General features: G+C 42.9%; 1 protein-coding gene across 1 annotated transcript; it reads right to left on the reverse strand.

Annotated features, from left to right (window-relative positions):
• Positions 1-14,165: 14,165 nt before the first annotated feature.
• Positions 14,166-15,461, reverse strand: BECN2 (beclin 2). Its single transcript, XM_019975928.2, has one exon. The coding sequence runs from the start codon at positions 15,459-15,461 to the stop codon at positions 14,166-14,168; it is 1,296 nt and encodes a 431-aa protein (XP_019831487.2).
• Positions 15,462-20,090: the final 4,629 nt, after the last annotated feature.

Genomic DNA, 20,090 nt, shown 5'->3' on the forward strand with positions numbered 1-20,090 from the left:
ATTCTCCAGGCTGACGTTATACTTCTTTCTTCTTAGCTCATTACACATGGCTCATTCTTTTCCTTTTCTTCTGTCCCAGGCTCTCAGAGCTCTCTGTACCCTCCTCCCATAATCCCTGTCACCACTGAAGGCCAGTTCCCTTTTGCGAATTGCTTGTTTCATGTCTGTCTCCTCCACCAGCCTATAAATGTAATGAGTCCATGTGCTTGAAATTCATCAACTCTGAATCAACGTCTGGCACAGTTCCTAGCATCCTAGAGTCACTTGGAAAATATGTGTGAATGAGTGAAAGAATATTAGTGACCAGGGAAGTCATCGGAGAATATCCTCATGATATAGGACTTGTTGGAGCTGCTCGGTCAGTACTTCAGTGAGAATGCCCTGGCAAACTACACTCAGTAACAGTTGCTATTGTTCACTGAGTGCCCATTGATGCAACAGGCACTGATTGACCACCTACTGTGGGCAAAGCCCTAGACTTGGCCCTGGGCCATAGCAGTGGACACCACAGCTAGAAAGCCCTGCCCTGAGAAAAGCACTGGACAAGCTGCTCTAGTTATTTTGTTGTACTTTGTGTTTTGATAGAATTCAAAGGTGCAGATAAACTGCAAGAACAGCACAAGGAGCTCCCCCATACCCTTTACCAAGATTCAACAATGCGTTTCATTTAGCCCTATTTTGAGATAAAAACTACTTTTAATGTTAAGCTTTACTGAATAAAGTTAGAGACCTTTTGGTATAGGAGAATATGGGGGTTCAAATAAGTTTGTAAACTCATATTTTGTACGATGGCCAGTTGCTATGGAATATTTTATACCTTTTTCCCCTTATCATGAGTCATTGAACTGACCATATTGCCCATAAAAGGGGTGACAGCACTCTCAGCGAGGTGTTCAAGGAATGAACTGGTGATAGTTAAGTGTGTTTTAACAATCTCTGGTGAAAAGACATCATGCAAAAGTAAAATCCACTTATTCTTCTCTTACAGCTAACAGCTGTGACCAATTTTATTTTTGTTACCAGGATTAGTGTGCATTTTCCCTTGCCCAGTTTCCATTTCCCTCATGGTGGGATCTTGCCCTCATCCTCCTCCCCACCCTCCAGCTCCCAACAGCAGTCACATGTGCTCAAATCCAGCTGCCTTTATGATGCCATCATTGTGAGCTCCAGTTGCCATGGCAGCATGAAGGATTTGGAAGTTGTGTTTTCTTTTATTGGGCTTTTTTTCTTTTTTGCATTCCTCATTTCAGCATCCTCAGCAGTTAAGCATTCTGATCTGATTGACAATTTTAGATGCCCTTTGGTTAATCTTTGTGTTGCATGAAACTCTTTTAACATTTATAGCTACTCTTCACCTAACCCTTTAATCCAGGCTTGTTATGCTACAAAATTCAGGGGCTCCTATTCTCATGGTAGTCAGTGAAGTGGGATCCCCTCCTGCCCAACTGTGAACCCCACTTTCCTCCACACTACTCTTACCGAGACCCATGTTTTCCATTGAGTGTGTTCCCCTTCACTGTAATGGGTAATAACCCAACTTGTTTAAAGATAACTCTGCTTCTGGTGACCTTTGGCTGGAGATCACTCCCCACACTCCACACTACATTGCTCCCCTATCAAACCCCACCGTCACTCCCAACTGATTGAGGTATTTTCAGACAATTTGGATTCATCTATTTAGGTTTCTTTTAAATCTTTTTTAAAAAAAGAAAAGAAATATTTTTTTCATTGAGGTTTAGTTGTTTTGCAACATTATATTAGTTTCATATGTACATGCCTATTGAAGTTATGAAGTCTCTTAGGCTTTATTATGTGTGTTGGACAGATACTGTTCGGGTATTTCCAAACCCTAAGAAGCTAAGTTAAATGTTCTATAACTGCAGAAATAATGAAGCTGAACTATATTCTGCTTCAAGAAGTCTCTGGGTTTCTTTTCTGAGAGGCAAAAAGCCCTAGAAATTGGTCATTTGGTAATAATTTTCTGGAGAATAGTTCAGCTTTGAATGTGTTAATGATCTCCAGCCAAAGGTCACCAGAAGCAGAGCTATTGTTAAGTTGGGTTATTGCCCATTACAGTGAAGGGGAATGCACTCACTGGAAAACATGGGTCTCGGTAAGAGGGGATATAAAGGTATTATGGGATTTGGACTTGTGTTGATGATTTGGAAAGAGTTTAAAGCAGAATGGTTTTGCTTTGAATTGAATGCTGTCAGGAGACAGGGGAAATTCCATACTTAGGTATTTTAATAAATCTTATCTATAAGAGGAAAAGAATGGCAAAAGGCTAAAGCTGTGATTGGTGAAGAAATAGCAGTCACTCACACTGGCCAAGTTAGGGGCTCTTTGGTCATTTTTGTGGTCTGGGTAGTTTTTGTAGCTTGGACAATGCCTGTATTTTTGCCTGTGTTCAGACATGATTACAGAGAGGTCTTGTTCTTATCTTGATCCACCATGGATAGTCACAGAGTGGCCTTGTCTGATGCAGTTGCTCTATGAAGTTGTTATGTTCACCAGGAAGACACTGGTTTATCTGTAAGTCCCAGGCCAGCTCCTTGGTATGAAGGTATGTACTTTTCTCTTACTCAAATAGGAATTTCAGAACTTAAAAAAATAGCTGGTGATTTAAAGTGGCATAATGTGAGAGCTGCGAGTTAAGTTTTACTTGGGACAAAATGAGGAGTACAGCCTGGGAGACAGCACCTCAGATAGCTCTGAGAGACTGAAACAAAGAGGTAGGGGGCAAGGTCAATATATAGGACTTTGGTGAAGGAACAGCTCATGCAATCAAGTATTTATCTGACAAAAGGTTTTCTGCTAGTCACAAGGAGCTGATGTCACCATGAAGGGATATAGGGCTTTTCTAGATGGGAGGAGATGCAAGGACTGAGTTCATTAAATCAATTCCTGAAAATATCTAACTATCTAAAGACCTATTCCACCAGTATTCCTGGAGCGAAAGTGTCTCATTCTCCACCTGAACCCCCTTCAGGGCGTGTCAAAGGTCAACAGCTGCAGCAGCACAGGATTCGGTTCCCACAGAGGCAAATGGCAAGTGTTCTCAGCAAGTGCCAGTTTGTCATTGAGTAACAGTGAAAAAGTAATAATAATAACTCATGTAGTGGCTCAGACAGTAAAGAACCTGCCTACAATGCCAGAGACCCAGACCCCTAAGAAGGGATGGGACCCTACTCCAGTATGCTTGCCTGGAGAATCCCATGGACAGAGGAGTCTGGTGTGCTGCAGTCTGTGGGGTCACAAAGAGTGGGACAAGACTGAGTGACTTTCACTTTCACTTTTCAACCTCATGTGTTACTTTTAATTTATAACCTAATTTAATACAGAACTAATTGGCTGTGATTCTGGAAGAAATGGTTTCTTCTAGCTTTACATAGGCATTTCAAAATTATAGAATATTACAGTTGGAAGAAGGTTTAAAATGATCTACATGTGCTTGCTAAGTCACTTCGGTTTGACTCTTTGTGACCCCATGGACTGTAGCCCACCAGGCTCCTCTGTCCATGGAATTTTCCAGGCAACAATACTGAGTGGGTTGCTATTCCCTTCTCCAGGGTCCTGACTTAAGGATCGAACCCGGGTCTCCTGCCTTGCAGGCAGATTCTTTACCATCTGAACCACCAGGGAAGCCCCAGATCTTGCTTGAATGGATTCCTCTGCTACAGTGGGCTGTCTTGTCCATTTGTTCGTAGGTTGTTTCAAATCACACGATCAAGTTTTATAGATGAGGAAACTGACAAAGAGATTAAGTAACTTCACTGGGCCCAAGGTGGGCTATCTTCCCAAACTGTATTTGTCTGCTTGCAAAGCCCATGCTCTTTCCAGGATGCTTCAACCACTCAGGACCATGCTAAGCAAAAGTATTGGCTCAAAACATGTTTGTTAAATTGGTTTTACTAGAGCAGAAGCAGAATGAACACAGATTCACCATAATTAGGGCACTTCCCCAAAGTGGGGCTGGGAGGGGGTGGGGAACAGTGTTCATACTGCCCAGGACTGTCTAGGAGCTAGAATTTGGTTCATGTGATTATCAGTCTGCTTTGAGAAGTTCTGCCCTCAGAAAGTTTGGTGGGAAATAAATAGGAAGTAGGCTCTTTGTTAAGTGACAGTACCTGCTTAGAAATCTCATATGGAGGCTTAGAGATCAACAGAGACATAGCAGGAAATAGACCTGGGGAAAGTAACACAGCTAGGATTACATGTTGGTAAATATGGAATCAACACAGGCTTTGAAAAAGGTTTTTTCTTCATTACTATAGTTAAAACAAGCAAAAATAAAAACAAGCAAACAAAAAAACATTACTATTGTGTTTTATTCTTTTTTCCTTTATAATATCTTGATCTTGATGGTAAGCCATGTGAATTAAAAAACAAAAGAGAATCTGAGGTCACCGAGTCAGTGGTCACATACAGCTATTTGTCTTGCTAGGTTCTGTGTGATTCAGAAATAATGGAGAGTAGGAGGGAAGGAGTGACTCATGCACTGAAGCTGGCAAGAAGTAGAATTCTTGACTAACATGGTAAAAGTTCTTCTCTCATTATGTTGTTAATGCCATTGTCTAAATATAATATTGAACATAATTTTTTAACCTAATCAAAAGAAGAATGAAAGTGAAAGTTTAGTCACTCAGTCGTGTCTGACTCTTTGTGACCCCATGGGGTGTAGCCTACCAGGCTCCTCTGTCCGTGCCATTTTCCAGGCAAGAGTACTGGAGTGGATTGCCATTTTCTTCTCCAGAGAATCTTCCTGACCCAGGGATCGAACCAGGTCTCCCACATTTCAGGCAGATGCTTTACCGTCTGAGCCACCAGGGAAGTCCTAAAAGAAGAGTAGTAGTACCTTAATATGTACCAATCCTGTCCTAGGAACTTTACAGTTCATTTAATATATATATATATATATATTATATTATATATAATATATATATATAAACAACCTAAAGGTTTTTAAAATAATTTATTTATTTTTTTGTTTGCACTGGGTGGGCTTCCCTTGGGGCTCAGCTGGTATAGAATCCACCTGCAATGTGGGAGACCTTGGTTCAATACGTGGGTTGGGAAGATCCCCTGGAGAAGGGAAAGACTGCCCACTCCAGTATTCTGGCCTGGAGAATTCCATGGACTGTATATTTCACATGGTCGCAAAGAGTCAGACATGACTGAGCATCTTTGTAGCTGCTCATGGGCTTTCTCTAGTTGCAGAGGTTAGGGGCGACACTCTACTTGTGATGCACTGGTTTCTCATTGTGATGGCTTCTCTTGTAGAGGAACACAGGCTCTAGGGAGCACGGGCTTCAGTAGTTGTGACACATGGGCCTGGTTGCTCCATGGCATGTGGAATCTTCCTGGACCAGGTATCAAACCCGTATTCCCTGCATTGGCAGGTGGATTCTTATCCACTGTATCACCAGGGAAGTCCCAATATTTCATTTAATCTTTGTAATAGCCATTTTCTCACTAGATAATAGCAAGCCCTCCAATTTATCCCTAGTATTTGTTGAACACTTCTGAGTACATTTGTTGAGGACTTGCCCATTGACGTGAGTGTCCCAAGAAAATAAAGGCTTTGTCTTGAGTGTGGAGTGTTGTTAGGGAGATAAAACATGATTATAGCAGGAGCAAGTTAGATCATCTGTGCCAAAGGATGGATTATTTGATAAAAGCAATTGAAACAATGAGCTTGCCATTTGGAATAAAAGAAAACATGAGACCCAAATCAAGTCTTACATTAAAATAAATTCCAGATGCATCAAGTATTTTAATGTAAAAGCAGTGAAACTGTATTGTGCTAGATGAAAATAAACTGTGGGTGTATAATTTTATAATCTTGGAATGGAGATCATCTTTCTCACCATGACACAAAACTCAAATGCCATAAAGAAAAGAATACTAATTTTGACTACATAAAAATTGAAACTAAGACTTCTAGATAACCAATTACAAATATGATCAAATGAAACCTGGAGGTGGGGAATGTTTGCAACCCTTATGACAAACTGCTGACTTCCCTAGTATACAGAAAATCTTGGAATTTGATTGAACAATATTAAAATTATTAACAAAATGTTCTTCATTCAACAAAGAGGAAATCCAAGTGGTTGCAAACACCAAAATGTTTACCGATAATTATAGGAATTCATGTTGAAACATTGGGATTTTCTCAGGTAAAAGATTACTAAATGTTTTCAAAATCGGTAGTATCCAGTGTTATGTTGTGATGGAATAGGCAACTTCAATAGGAATATAAGCTTATAAATACCTCCTTAAACATGAGCAAGAGGGGCCTCTCTGTACTTTAAAGAACCCCATTCTGGTCTTCATCTGCTGCCTACTTCCCCACTGGAATAAGGTTCTAGGAGGTTAAGAAGACTGGCCCTCCCCTTCGAGATCATACTCCATGTGTATAGGACCCTGCCCATCTCTGTGCAAGTGGCCCAGTACCCATATCAGAAACTACACAGGCCTCTCTCCTTAGTCCATTTTCCTAAGGATGGATTGTGCTGCTTGGACCTTTGGCCTGAAGGGGCCACTGAAGGATGGCTGCTTGCAGATCTGTGGATGAAGCTTGAAACTGATGTGCTCACAGGGACATGTGAGAGACTCTGCCTTGTGGAAAGGAGACAGAGGCAGAGAAGAAGGAGATGGTTCATTGATTATGGACCCACATAGCCTCTCATCCTGGAACTTCAAGGTATCTGTCTGAGAATTCCAAAGTTGAAGCTGGCCTTTGAGGTGATGATGGTGTATTTATCAAGGCTAGAAGATAAAATGTATGTCACTGAATAGTCTGTAGCTTGGTTTAAGTGTTTATACATACTCCACTGGTGCTTCTGCTCTAGGTTCCATAGGTGTCAGGGTAGGTTTGTGTACATTCATTATAGAACAATATTTGGTGAAGAAATTTTTTAACTTAGAAAATATTCATATCCATTTACTCAAAAATTTCCTCTTCAGAAATTTATGATATGGAAATACTCATATGTCATATAAGTACACAAACTTATGTACAAAGGTGTTTACAACATCTGCATAGTTTTAACAATAGATGATAATAAAATGTGCCAAGTACTTTACTAACTTAAAATATTGTTAAGTTAACAATAAAATTACTATCATTAATTCCATGTTTTAGAAGATAAGATGAAAGTTTAAAGAGAATATCTACTTTCTATTTAGTTTATAAGTAGTTTAGCTGAGGAGCTGGGGCTTTTTTTAACATCTGATAATGACATTTTTCAAATTAAAAAAAAAAAAAGGTTTGTATATACCTGACCATTATACTATTTCTCTTTAAAAATTAAAGAATAAGGCGTACAGAGAAAGACAAACTCTGTATGATCTAATTTCAGTAATTCTTCCCAATACGTCTCTTAGAGCTGTCTGTTGCTTTTTCAGGTGGCCTGTCACAGGGTCAGGGGCTCTGGGTGCAGCTGTCCTGGGTGTGGCATAAGCCCTTTGAAGGAGATCACCATTAACTCCAACATAGAGCCGCCGAGCAGACAACTCACAAACTGCAGAACAATCATACTAAGTAAATTCTCACACTGTTAAGAAAGTTCTAGGACTCACAAGAGATTTCCCAACTTGGGGATCTGGCAAAGGGACTGAGAACCCCCAGGGAATTTGACTTTGGAGAACAGTGGGATTTGATTACAGAACTCACACAGGGCTGGGGAAACAGACTCTTGGAAGGCACAAACAAAACCTTGTGCTCACCAGGACCCAGGAGAAAGGAGCAGGGACCCCACAAGAGACTGACCCAACTTGCCTGTGAGTGTCCAGGAGTCTCCTGCAGAGGCATGGGTTGGCAGTGGCCTGCTACAGGGTTGGGGGCACTGAGTGCAGCAGTGCATGCATGGGACCTTTTGAAGGGGTCACCATTACTTCATTAACTTCACCGTAGTTTGATCTCAGGTCAAACAACAAGGAGGGGAACACAGCCCCACCCATCAACAGAAAATTGGATTAAATATTTACTGAGAATGGACATCAGAACAAGACCCAGTTCCCCCCCACCCCTCACCCCCAGTCAGTCTCTCCCATCAAGAACCTTCCAAAAGCCTCTCATCCCTATCCCACAGAGGGCAGACAGAATGAAAACCACAATCACAGAAAACTAATCAAACTGATCACATGGACCACAGCCTTGTCTAACTCAATGAAACTATGAGCCAAGCCATGTAGGGCCACCCAAGATGGACGGGTCATGATGGAGAGCTCTGACAAACTGTGGTCCACTGGAGAAGGCAGGCTTCCCTGGTGGCCAGAGGGTAAAGTGTCTGCCTGCAATGTGGGAGACCTAGGTTCAATCCCTGTGTTGGGGTCAGGAAGATCCCCTGGTGAAGGAAATGGCAAACCACTCCATTACATTTGCCTGGAAAATGCCATGGACAGAGGAGCCTGGTAGGTTACAGTCAATGGGGTCACAAAGAGTCATACATGACTGAGCAACTTCACTTCACTGGAGAAGGCAATGGCAAACCACTTAAGGCAAGTAGTCTTGCCTTAAGAACTCCATGAATGGTATGAAAATGCAAAAAGATATGACATTGAAAGATTAACTCCCCAGGTCAGTATGTGCCCAATATGCTACTGAGAAGAGTGAAGAAATAACCCCAGAAAGAATGAAGAGATGGAGCCAAAGCAAAAACAACACCCAGTTGTGGATATGACTGGTGATGGAAGTAAAGTCTGATGCTGTAAATATCAATATTGCATAAGAACTTGGAATCTTAGGTCCACGAATCAAGGTAAATTGGAAGTCATCAAACAGGAGATGGCAAGAGTGAACATTGACATTTTAGGAATCCGTGAACTAAAATGGACTGGAATGGGCGAATTTAACTCAGATGACAATTATATCTACTACTGAGGGCAAGAATCCCTTAGAAGAAATGGAGTAGCCATCATAGTCAACAAAAGAGTCCAAAATTCAGTTCTTGGATGCAATCTCAAAAATGATAGAATGATCTCTGTTCATTTCCAAGGCAAACCATTCAATATCACAGTAGTCCAAATCTATGCCCCAACCAGTAATGTTGAAAAAAGCTGAAGTTGAACAGTTCTATTATGACCTACAAGACCTTCTAGAACTAACACCCCCAAAAGATATCCTTTTCATTATAGGGGACTGGAATGAAAAAGTAGGAAGTTAAGAGATACCTGGAGTAATAGGCAAATTTAGCCTACTTCTGCTTGACTATGCTAAAGCTTTTGACTGTGTGGATCACAACAAACTGTGGAAAATTCTGAAAGAGATGGGAATACCAGACCACTTGACCTGCCTCCTGAGAAATCTGTGTGCAGATCAAGAAGCAACAGTTAAAACTGGACATGGAACAACAGACTGGTTCCAAATAGGGAAAGGAGTACATCAAGGTTGTATATTGTCACCCAGCTTATTTAACTTATGTGCAGAGTATACCATGTGAAATGGCAGGCTGGATGAAGCACAAGCTGGAATCAAGATTGCCGGGAGAAGTATCAATACCTTCAGATACACAGATGATACCACCCTTGTGGCAAAAAGCAAAGACAACTAAAGAGCCTCTTGATGAAAGTGAAAGAGAAGAATGAAAAAGTTGGCTTAAAACTCAACATTCAAGGGGCATTCTTCATCCCCCTTTTGATGTCTGCATCAGAAGCTCTCTCTGTCCCCTTCCTCCGTTTAATAAAACTTCTACACAAAAGCTCTTGAGTGATCAAGCCTGGTCCTTGGTCCCGAAGCTAATTTGAGTGATCAAGCCTGGTCCTTGGTCCCGAAGCTAAACTTTCTTTGGAGATCACGAATCCAACACGGTTCACTGTAAGCTATCATCTTGGGGGCTTGTCCAGGATCTTCAGGAGAAGGTAAGAACACTCAGAGCTCTAACCTCTCTGCCTTCTCAGAATACACATTTTCTGCTTTGCTTTACTAACTCTACAGTGTGTTTGTGTGAATGAATGACATGCCCTGAGTGAAGCAAGCGACAGGCCCTGCTTTGCGGTTTCTCGGTGCCTTGTAATGGTTGAAGGCACTCCCAAACAGGGGAGCCCAGTCAGGGGTTTATACAGACCCGCCAATGCCAAGAGACACCCAAGGTCCTTGTGAGGGGAGTGACCAAAAATGGGGAAAGCGTGAGGACTGAACTTTCCTTTCTGGGTCACCTTTTCCTGGTCTCTTTGACCATTTCGTAATGGTGTGGGGAATTAGAACTACTAACCTATCTGTCAGATTGTAGACTTTCAAGGGACTTGTGATCCATGCTGTTTACTCGAATAAAACTCTGCTATACACACACACACACACACACACACACACACAACCTCAACATTCAGAGAACTAAGATCATGTCATCCCGTCCCATCACTTCATGACAAATAGAAGGGGAAACAATGGAAACAATGAGAGACTTTATTTTGGGGGGCTCCAAAATCACTGTAGATGGTGACTGCAGCCATGAAATTAAAAGACACTTGCTCCTTGGAAGAAAAGCTATGACAAGCCTAGACAGCATATTAAAAAGCAGAGACATTACTTTGCCAACAAAAGTCTGTCTACTCAAAGCTATGGTTTTTCCACTAGTTATGTATGGATGTGAGAGTTGGACTATAAAGAAAGCTGACCACCAAAGAACTGATGCTTTTCAACTGTGATGTTGAAGACTCTTGAGAGTCTCTTGGACTGCAAGGAGATCAAACCAGTCCATCCTAAAGGAAATCAGTCCTGAATATTCACTGGAAGGACTGATGCTGAAGCTGAAACTCCAATACTTTGGCCACCTGATGTGAAGAACTGACTCATTGGAAAAAACCCTCATGATGGGAAAAATTGAAGGCAGGAGGGGAAGGGGACAACAGAGGATGAGATGACTGGATGGCATCACCAACTTGATGGACATGAGTTTGAAAAAACTCCAGGAGTTGGTGACGGACTGGGAAGCCTGGCGTGCTGCAGTCCATGGGGTTGCAAAGAGTCAGACACAACTGAGTGACTGAACTGAGCTTGCTTTTTCAAGCCAGGATCTAATCAAAATGATTGCTGCCCTCCAGCCAAAGACTGGGAACCTATGTGAACAAATTTGGATTGATCAGTTCTCTGCAAGGAGGGAAAGATGCCACAGGGAAGGAATGAAGGTGGCATCTCGATGAAGTGTGGATTCTTGGGATTTTGCCTGGACTTGTCAAAAGCAAGGACAATTCTAAGATTATCTTGATTTTTTAAGTGAAAGCAAAAGAAACAGCAGGAAAGGGGAATGTTTGGCCATTTTTGTGGTTTGGAAATGTTCTTGTTTTTGTCTCTTAGACAGCACTACAGACTAGACCTGTTCTTGTCTTGCTCCGTCATAGTCACAGAGTGAGGGGATTCTTTTGTTCTGTAAAGTTATTTATGTTATCTAGGAGAACTCCAGCTGTTAAAGTCAGGCCAGCTCAGTGACAGCAGTCAGGGGCTCCTTTTTTCATCTCAGGGTTCTCATTATATTCAGTTACGTCTCATTTCTTTCTTTTAATACACACCTCCTACTTAAAAAAAAAAATGTCTACTTCTTAAAACCTAGGCCACATGGAGCCACATTTCTAGACTAATCTGATTATTTCTTCAAGACGGCATTTAACTTGTTCCAGTAAATAGGTCTGAAGGCTGGAAAGTGAAAGTGAAAGAGTTAGTCGCTCAGTCAGGAATGACTCTTTGCAACCCCATGTCCAGGATACTGGAGTGAGTAGTCATTTCCTTCTCCAGGGGATCTTCCTGACCCAGGGACCAAACCCAGGTCTCCTGCATTGCAGGTGGACTCTTTACCATCTTAGCCACCAGGGAAGCTTAATCTCCTAGGAGTTTTCTATTACTTTTGCATGCTAAGTTGCTTCAATCCTGTCCAACTCTGTGTGACCCTATGGACAGAAGCCCAGCAGGCTCCTCTGTCTATGAGATTTCCTAGGCAAGAACACCAGAGTGGGTTGCCATGCCATCCTCCAGGGGGTCTTCCCAACCCAAGGATCGAACCTGTGCATCTTACATCTACCTGCATCGGCAGGCAGTTTCTTTACTACTGGCACCACCTGGGAAGCCCCCTAATTACATCTGTGTGTGTATTAGTCACTCAGTTGTGTCTGACTCTTTGCGAGTCCATGAACTATAGCCTGCCAGGCTCCTCTGTACATGGAGTTCTCTAGGCAAGAGTACTGGCGTGGGTTGCCAAGCCCTTCTCCAGGGGATCTTCCTGACCCAGGGATAAACCTCGGTCTCCCGCACTGCAGGCAGATTCTTTACCATTTGAGCTACCCAGGAAGCCTTGAGTCCATGACAAACTAGCCAACTCCCTGTTATTATTTTCCACAGTGATTTCTACTGACAGATGTTTAATATATATGAGGGTCTTTCTAGGCATCATCTGGACCACTAAGCTAAAGTAGCTATCAGGGATTTCCTGGTGGCTCAGTGGTAAAGAATGTGCCTGCCGGTGCAGGGGATGCGGGTTCCGTCCTTGATCCTGATTTCACATGCCGAAGAACAACTAAGCCTGTGTGCACCACAGCTACTAAGGCCCACGCATCCAGGGGAAGCCATCACAATGAGAAGCCCGCACACTGCAACTAGAGTGTAGCCCTCGCTCACTGCAATTAGAGAAAGCCCGGGCACAGCAACAAAGACCCAGCACACCAAAAATAAATTTCAGAAAACATACAGGGAAGAGCATGGGCCAAAGGTAGAAGGAGAGTGGAGTTAGCATATTTGGGAACAGAAAGGAGCTGGGAGAAATATGAGGTGAGCCTAGAGAGGTAGGAAGGACAGATTACCCAGGCTAAAAGTCATGGTAAGAATTTGGGACTTTCTTCTGAGAGCAATGGAGAATCGAGTAAATGACATGACACAATGGGCTTTTTTGAAATTTTTGTGTTTTGTTAAAAAAAAAAAAAAAACTTGGCATCAATGAATGCATATTGCAGCTGCATGCAGGCTCTTAGTTCCCTAACCTGGGATTGAACCTATGCCCATACAGGGGAAACACAGAGTTCTCACCACTGGATCACCAGGAAAGTCCTACAATTTGCAGAATACTCTGACTTCTACAATCTTCAGTTCTCTGTAAGGGTTTGCTTTGTGACCCTTACCTGAGCATTGGCCAGTAGAAATGCTACCAGTCTTCTCTGGTCTCCATAGCCCCTCACCTAAGGTTTGTGTCAAAGACACACTTCTCACTTTAAATCACAGAAGAAAGTGTAGAAGTTTATTTAAAGCTTTTCTGGGATGAAGAGGGTTTACTGTATCACAGCAGAAATGTAATTATCTTTTAATATTCACCTCCTGACTTCAAAGTTCTATGGACAATGGCCCAAGTACTTTCCTCATAAAAAATTAAAGACCTCTCTTTTGAAGAAGGAAATGGCAACTCACTCCAGTATTCTTGCCTGGAAAATTCCATGGACAGAGGAAACTGGCAGGCTACAGTCCATGGGGTTGCAAAGAGTCGGCCACGATTGAGCATGTCCCCACCTCTCTCCTTAATACCCCATCCTCTCATCACCCTACCACCACCCATTTCAGTTTTTTCTGCAATCTTTATTCCATTTTAATGGAGAAATAGTCTTGTCATCTTGTGACTTAATCTTTGTCCTTTTGAATGTTTAGGAAAAATGGGAGAGAGGACAAACGTGCTGGGAAAGACAGCAATAACTTTGGGGTTGCTCGGGACAATAATTTTAAATTAGTGCCTGTGTGGCTATTCATTTTTAAAGTAAACATATAAGACTTCCCTGGTGGTGCAGGGGATAGGAATCTGCCTGCCAATTCAGTGGACATGGGTTCGATCCATAATCCAAGAAGATCCCACATGCCAAGGAGCAACTAAATCCCGTGGGCCACAGCTACCGAGCCTGTGCTCTAGGGCCCATGAGGCACAACTACCGAGCCTGAGAGCCACAGCTGATGAAGCCCACACACCTAGAACCTGTGCTCCACAACAGGGGAAGGAAGCCACCACAATCAGAAACCCGAGCACCGCAAGGAAGACCTGCTCCCTGCAACTAGAGAAAGCCCACGCGCAGCAACAAAGACCCAGCACAGCCAAAAACATATAAACACACATGCTTCAGTTTTAAATTTTATCTGATAACACTTTCACAAATAAAATATATTAATTCAAAACATAATCTCCCCCTTGTAGAATAAATTATTTTCGACCATACCTTAAGGAGACCCAAGTGAGACTACACTTAAAATTGATAAGCATGAGCTTGAGCGCCTTCGTCCAGTCCTCCTCCGTGTTCAAGTGGGTTCTGATGGAATAGAATCCACTGCTGCTTCCAGGGTCTTCCATCAGGCCTTTCTTCACATGAATCTTGTAGGGCAAACAGAGACCCGACTCACCGCTCTCAGCTGCTTCCTTGAACTGCTGCATGCAGTCCAGGAAAGCCATCATAGCCTGATCAAATTTGTTATGTAAGAAAACATTCTGCTTCCCACTAGAGAACAATGGCAACTCGGCACAATCATCTATTAAAGACCTCAGGTAGGAATGGCTTCCGCAGGGGATGAGATGGTACCTCTGAAACTCCAGTCCAACTGTATTGGCCAGGGCGAGGAGCAGCAAGGCTGTCTGTCCCCAGGCTGCACTGATCTCATCCCAGCACACAGGGACAGTAGGGAGGCGGCCCAGTCTGAAGTTATTGATGACGGGTAAGGGGCCGTCTTGCCAGATCTCGAAGGTGGCATTAAAGACGTCGGTTTTCTCCAACTGGTTGCACTGGAGCTGGGCGTACTGCAGTCGCATCTCCACACTGCTCAGCTCCTCATTTAGTTCTAATTGTTGCCATTTCAGTTGACTGTAGTCCTCCCAGTACTGCTTTTCCTGCTGCTCCAGCATCTTCGTCTCTGCCTGGGCTGCCTCAAGATCGGCTGCTACCCTTTCTTGGTTCTTTTCCACTTCTGCCACTTCCTGGAGTAGCCTCGCTTCCTCCAACTCCAGGCCCTTCAGCTTCTCCTGCAGCATCTCCCTGTCGTCCCCACTCAACCACTTCCTGGTCTCCAAACAGCGTTTGTAGTTCTGAAAGTCAGATTCTGTGATGGCGAGTTCAACGTCCAGTACCTCTAACAGATAGTCAGTACAGTCCACACACAGCGGGTGGTCCACCTCTGTTTCACCAGAGAGGATGTCAGAACTGTCCCTAATAGTCTTCTGGATGCTGTTGAGACTCCTCCAGGGCTCCAACCTCCCAAGCAGGGTGAAGCTGGAATAGTCCCAGGACATCCCACCACTGGGGGGGTGAGGAGTCCTGCAAAAGGCGCCATCCTGTAGATTTTCAAAGTTTGCCTCCTCCTTGGAGGGAGGGCCTCCCTCCGGTGTTTCTCTTGTCTCTCCCTGAGCTGAGATGAGCATCGAAGCTCCAGGTTCCTGGGAGGGCTCCACAGAGTGATTCAGCTTCAGAGCCTGGCTGCAGCGCTGGCAAAGAAAGCAGAAGTGGGACATGGTGGAGGCCTTGACTCTCAACTTGACACTGCTTCCTCTGGGTCACCAGTTAGTTAACCATTTATACCTTTTAGAACTGCTTCTAAAATGCATATCTCATCTTGTTACTCTCCTTAAGACCTTACAATGGTACCCTCCTTAAATACTTATAGACCTCCCTTACCTCCTTATAGGCTTTCTTTCTAAAAAGAAAAGCCAATCATCTTACTCTACCCTTAGAAATAATAATCTTTCTAAAACTAAAATCTGGTCATGGGCACATCCCTCCTTAAAATGTTTAATGCCCTTATCTTACCTTAATATAAAGTCTAAACATCTTAACCTGACACCAAGGCCTCTGTCCATCTTTCCAACTTTTTCCCATGTCCTGCCACGCTCAGTTTGGCTCCTGCATAATAACTGAATTTCAGCTCTTTCAACATTTCTTATTGTTCCCGCTGACTGGAACACTCTTCCTTCCCATCTGTACCTGGATAACTTCTACCCATCCTTTGGGTTAGATGTCATTTCTTCCAGAAAGCCTTCCCTGACTACAAAATTTGGGTTTTCTGTTCTGATGACACACTTCACATTCTTTATCTCATAGTAATGTAATGGGCATACATGAAAACTTTATTAATATTTGTTTAATTACCAAATCACATCAAATAAAGTAGCTTCAGTGGGGGTGGGGGGGTTAGTCGCTAAGTCATGTCAGACTCTTGCAACCCCATGGACTGTAGCCTGCCAGGCTCCTCTGTCCATGGCAAGAATACTGGAGTGGGTTGCCATTTCCTTCTCCAGGGGATCTTCCCAACCCAGGTCTCCTGCACTGCAGGCAAAGTCTTTACCAACTGAGCTACAAGGGAAGCCCACACCTACTGAAGCCTGAGTGCTCTAGAGCTCATGCTCTGCAACAAGAGAAGCCACTGCAATGAGAAGCCCACACATTGCAACTAAAGAAAGCCTGCATGCAGCAATGAAGACCCAGTGCAACCAAAAATAAATAATTTTTTAAAAGTTATTAGAAACTGGCTGAAAAGCACTTTTCTACTTGTTAGATGGGATGCTGCCTAATTTATGAATCATTTAATAAAGTCAATTAAAAAATAAGAAAATAGTGGGGCTTCCCTGGTGGTCCAGCAGTTAAGAATCCACCTGCCAATGCAGGGGACACTGGTTCAGCCCTTGGTTCATGAAGATCCCACATGATGTGGAACAACTAAGCCCCTTGGCCACAACTACTGAATCTGCCCTCTTGAGCCCACAAGCTACAACTATTGAAGTCTGTCTGCCCAGAGACTGTGCTCCACAAGAGAGCCTGCATAGCGCAGCTAGGGAGTAGCCCCTACCCTCTGCAACTAGAGAAAGCCTGCATGCAGCAAGGAAGACCTAGCACAGCCAAAAATAAACAAACAAAAAATCATGTCAATGAAAAAAAAAAAAGAAAGCAAACTGGCTGGAAAGTTGTTCATTTTCCCGGAGACTTAAAATGTCCCAGGACTCTCAGATGGGCTCAAAATCCAAGGCCATCTCATTGTTAACTACAAAAAAAATATTCACAGCTCAGAAATACCACCCCAATATGCCTCTGTAATTGTGCACCCTCTTTGCTTAACACAGCTGTGAGTTAAGTGTTCTGTAAACCATTGAAAATTCCCATACCATCAATCCTGGAAGTGCTCAAAGGGACTGTAACCACACCATCTGCCACTCCTTACTCATTTCTAATACCATCATCAGGGAGGGGGAAATTTTCCCCTACCCCTCATGAGTACTTGTGTCTGGACTAATAATTAAATTACACAATATAGTTTAACAGGAGAAACAGATTTTAATTTGTGCACATACAGATCCACGGAAATGGGACCTAAGAAGTGGCCAAAGCAGACAGCTTTTAAACTTTTTAGACAAAGAAATAATACTTTTGTGAGGAACTGACAGGTATTGACAGGACAAAGAAACACGTTTTAGGTGCTCAGTTAGTGAAGACTCTAAACAGAGTTTTGACTAGTAAATTTTAAAAGTAGCAACGTTTGTTTACACAGGCATCTCAGCCCCATTTCCCTATGTCTGACAATAAAGGTATTTTACTTCCAGATGCAGGCAATCTTTACAGTGGCTTCTTGTTGCTCAGCACAGGCTCTAGGGCTTTGGGGCTCAGTAGTTGTGGAATGTAGGCGTAGTGGGATCTTCCCAGACCCAGGGGTCGAGTCTGTGTCCCCTGCATTGGCAGGCAGATTCTTAACCATTGGACCACCAGGGAAGTCCTCCATTCCTTTTAGTTAGGATTGCCAACTAGTTCTTGCACCCACCTCAAATTCCCTCCTTCCCGCAATAACAATACCACTGAAAAGTCATTTAAAGACCAGAATTTATTAAAATGTACAGACTTACATCCAAAAATAACAATGTGATATGGCCGTGTGACTATAGACTATTTTTCAGTTATTTGAATAGTTCAGGCTAAGTGTTGATGCTTGATGCACTGTTTCAATGGCAAAGATGTTGGTCAAATTTTGGCTCACATAGTCATTATGTGCCTAGCAAACAGAGCCTAGAGTGGCAGGATCCTATGTGGCCCCAGGGCTGTTGGAGTTATGGAGAGGGTGGAAAGTGGGGGTCTTCCCCAGTTAGTGTCAGGGCACAAGGTTAAGTGCGGTGCTGCAGGGGAGAGTGAAGCAAGTGGTTGGAGTGAGGAATTTGGGAGTAGATCTGGAAATGGTGAAACAGTTCTTGGACAATAAAACTGATGAAGGCAAAGGTATTTGGGTTCAGCATGGAGAGCAGCCAACCAATTTTATGTCACAATTTTAGGCTAGCTACAGAGTTGGCTTTTCATTGACACATTTATTTATTGACTCCTACAGGCATTGGGAAAGAATGGAGGCTAACATGTAAGTAACTGTCATGTTTCCAGCTTAGTTCATAGATTGTATTGCTCCTGCTGCTGCTGCTGCTGCTAAGTCTACAATAATACATTGTATTACTGTTGCTCAAATATTCATCCTCCCCTCCCTCCACATAGGAACTTATTTTGTACAATGGACTGTGGGCTGAAGCGACAGTGTGGTAGTACCAAGTCCAGGTTTTTGCTAGCTCTTTTCTGCTCCTGTCCTCCACCATGAGACAAGCATATCCCGTAAAGGAGCTGCTCCTTCAATCTTGGTCCCCAAATGAGAAGACATAGAAACCAACCATAACTTACCTGCAAAACTCTGAGAAATAAATGCTTGAGTTGTAAGCCATGAAAATTGGGGGATTATTATCACAGCAAAATATGACTAATAGACACAGTGTTAATCACTTAACATGTATTTTCTCATTTTAGTCCTTCAGAAACAGGCAACAAAGTCTCAGAAACGCAAATATCAGAATCCCACAGATTCTGGGATTTAGGCCCAGGCATAAATGACATCAAAAGCCATGCTTTCCATGAAGACATAACAACCCTAGTCCTTGATGAGTAAAGCAATAGTCGACTTAGCATAGAACTGTGGTCTTAGAGAAAATGTTAACTGAATATGCCTCCAGTAGCCCTAAGTACCAAAGTGTCAGACTCTTCCACAGAAATGTTGTTGTTATTTAGTCACTAAGTAGAGTCCAACTCTTGCGACCCTATGGACTGTAGCCTGCCAGGCTCCTCTGTCCATGGAATTCTCCAGGCAAGAATACTGGAGTGGGTTACCACTTCCTTCTCCAGGGGATCTTCCCAATCCAGGGGTGGAATTCACGTCTTCTGCACTGGCAAGCATATTCTTTACCACTGAGCCACCTGGGAAACCTCTTCCACAGAATAGATGACCTAATATGAGTTCTATATTACCAAAGTAGTTTCAGACACTCAGATGCTAGCAACCCCTTTTTCCCCTTCTCCCTAAATGCCATACATAAATAATATAGTTAGGAATAGACCACAAACTGGCATCACAGGTAATAGACGGTCAGATTGCTTCCAATACATTTAGAGAGAGTAAAAACAATGAGTCCTGCCTCATAGTCCCTACATTTTTCTGTCAGAAAGCCATGATTCATTTCTTTCATGAGTCATGCTGCAGGTGTTTGGTTGTGACTCTCAGGGATTAAAAATGAAAAAAAAAAAAAAAAAATGATGGTCTGGTATGGAGAAGTATCTCAGGGCTTACCAGTGGAAAGTAGGAAAGAGGAAGCCATGGAATGGAAAGGCTGTTTGGAAATTGGCTGGGGAAGGACAGCAGGGCTTCATACAGTTAACCAGAAAATGTATTTCAAGTGTATTTTTTGAAGAGCCTGAGTAATTTTTCTGTTTTCCAAATGTATTGCCCCCAGGGTCAGACTGGCCCAAAGAGAAGTTGAACACGGCCCTGTGGTCTACTAAGAAACTTCTTTGTTAGTGTCTAGGGTTTAAAGGAAGGGCCAGCCTCCCTTGTCCTGTTGCTCTAATGTCTGGGAATTCACAGAGTCTGTGCCTGGGGCAGAATCTCTCTGTTTTTTGTTGTTATTTATTATTGTTATCAAGTCATTAAATCCTGTCTGACTGTTTCTTGTCTGGCCTTTCTATGTAAGCTCTTCAGGTGGTCCTAGGTTAGAATACCACCACTCTTAGTGAGCTGTGGCTTAGCTATTTATCCTGTGCCTTTTTCCATTAGAATTTGAACTCTGTCATACCAG

This window comes from Bos indicus, chromosome 16 (assembly GCF_029378745.1).
Source record: "Bos indicus isolate NIAB-ARS_2022 breed Sahiwal x Tharparkar chromosome 16, NIAB-ARS_B.indTharparkar_mat_pri_1.0, whole genome shotgun sequence".
In the NCBI taxonomy this organism is placed as follows: Eukaryota; Metazoa; Chordata; class Mammalia; order Artiodactyla; family Bovidae; genus Bos; species Bos indicus.

Bases quoted from the DNA above. Each gene is read 5' to 3' on its own strand.
- BECN2 (XM_019975928.2), bottom strand. From the start codon at position 15,461: ATGTCCCACTTCTGCTTTCTTTGCCAGCGCTGCAGCCAGGCTCTGAAG.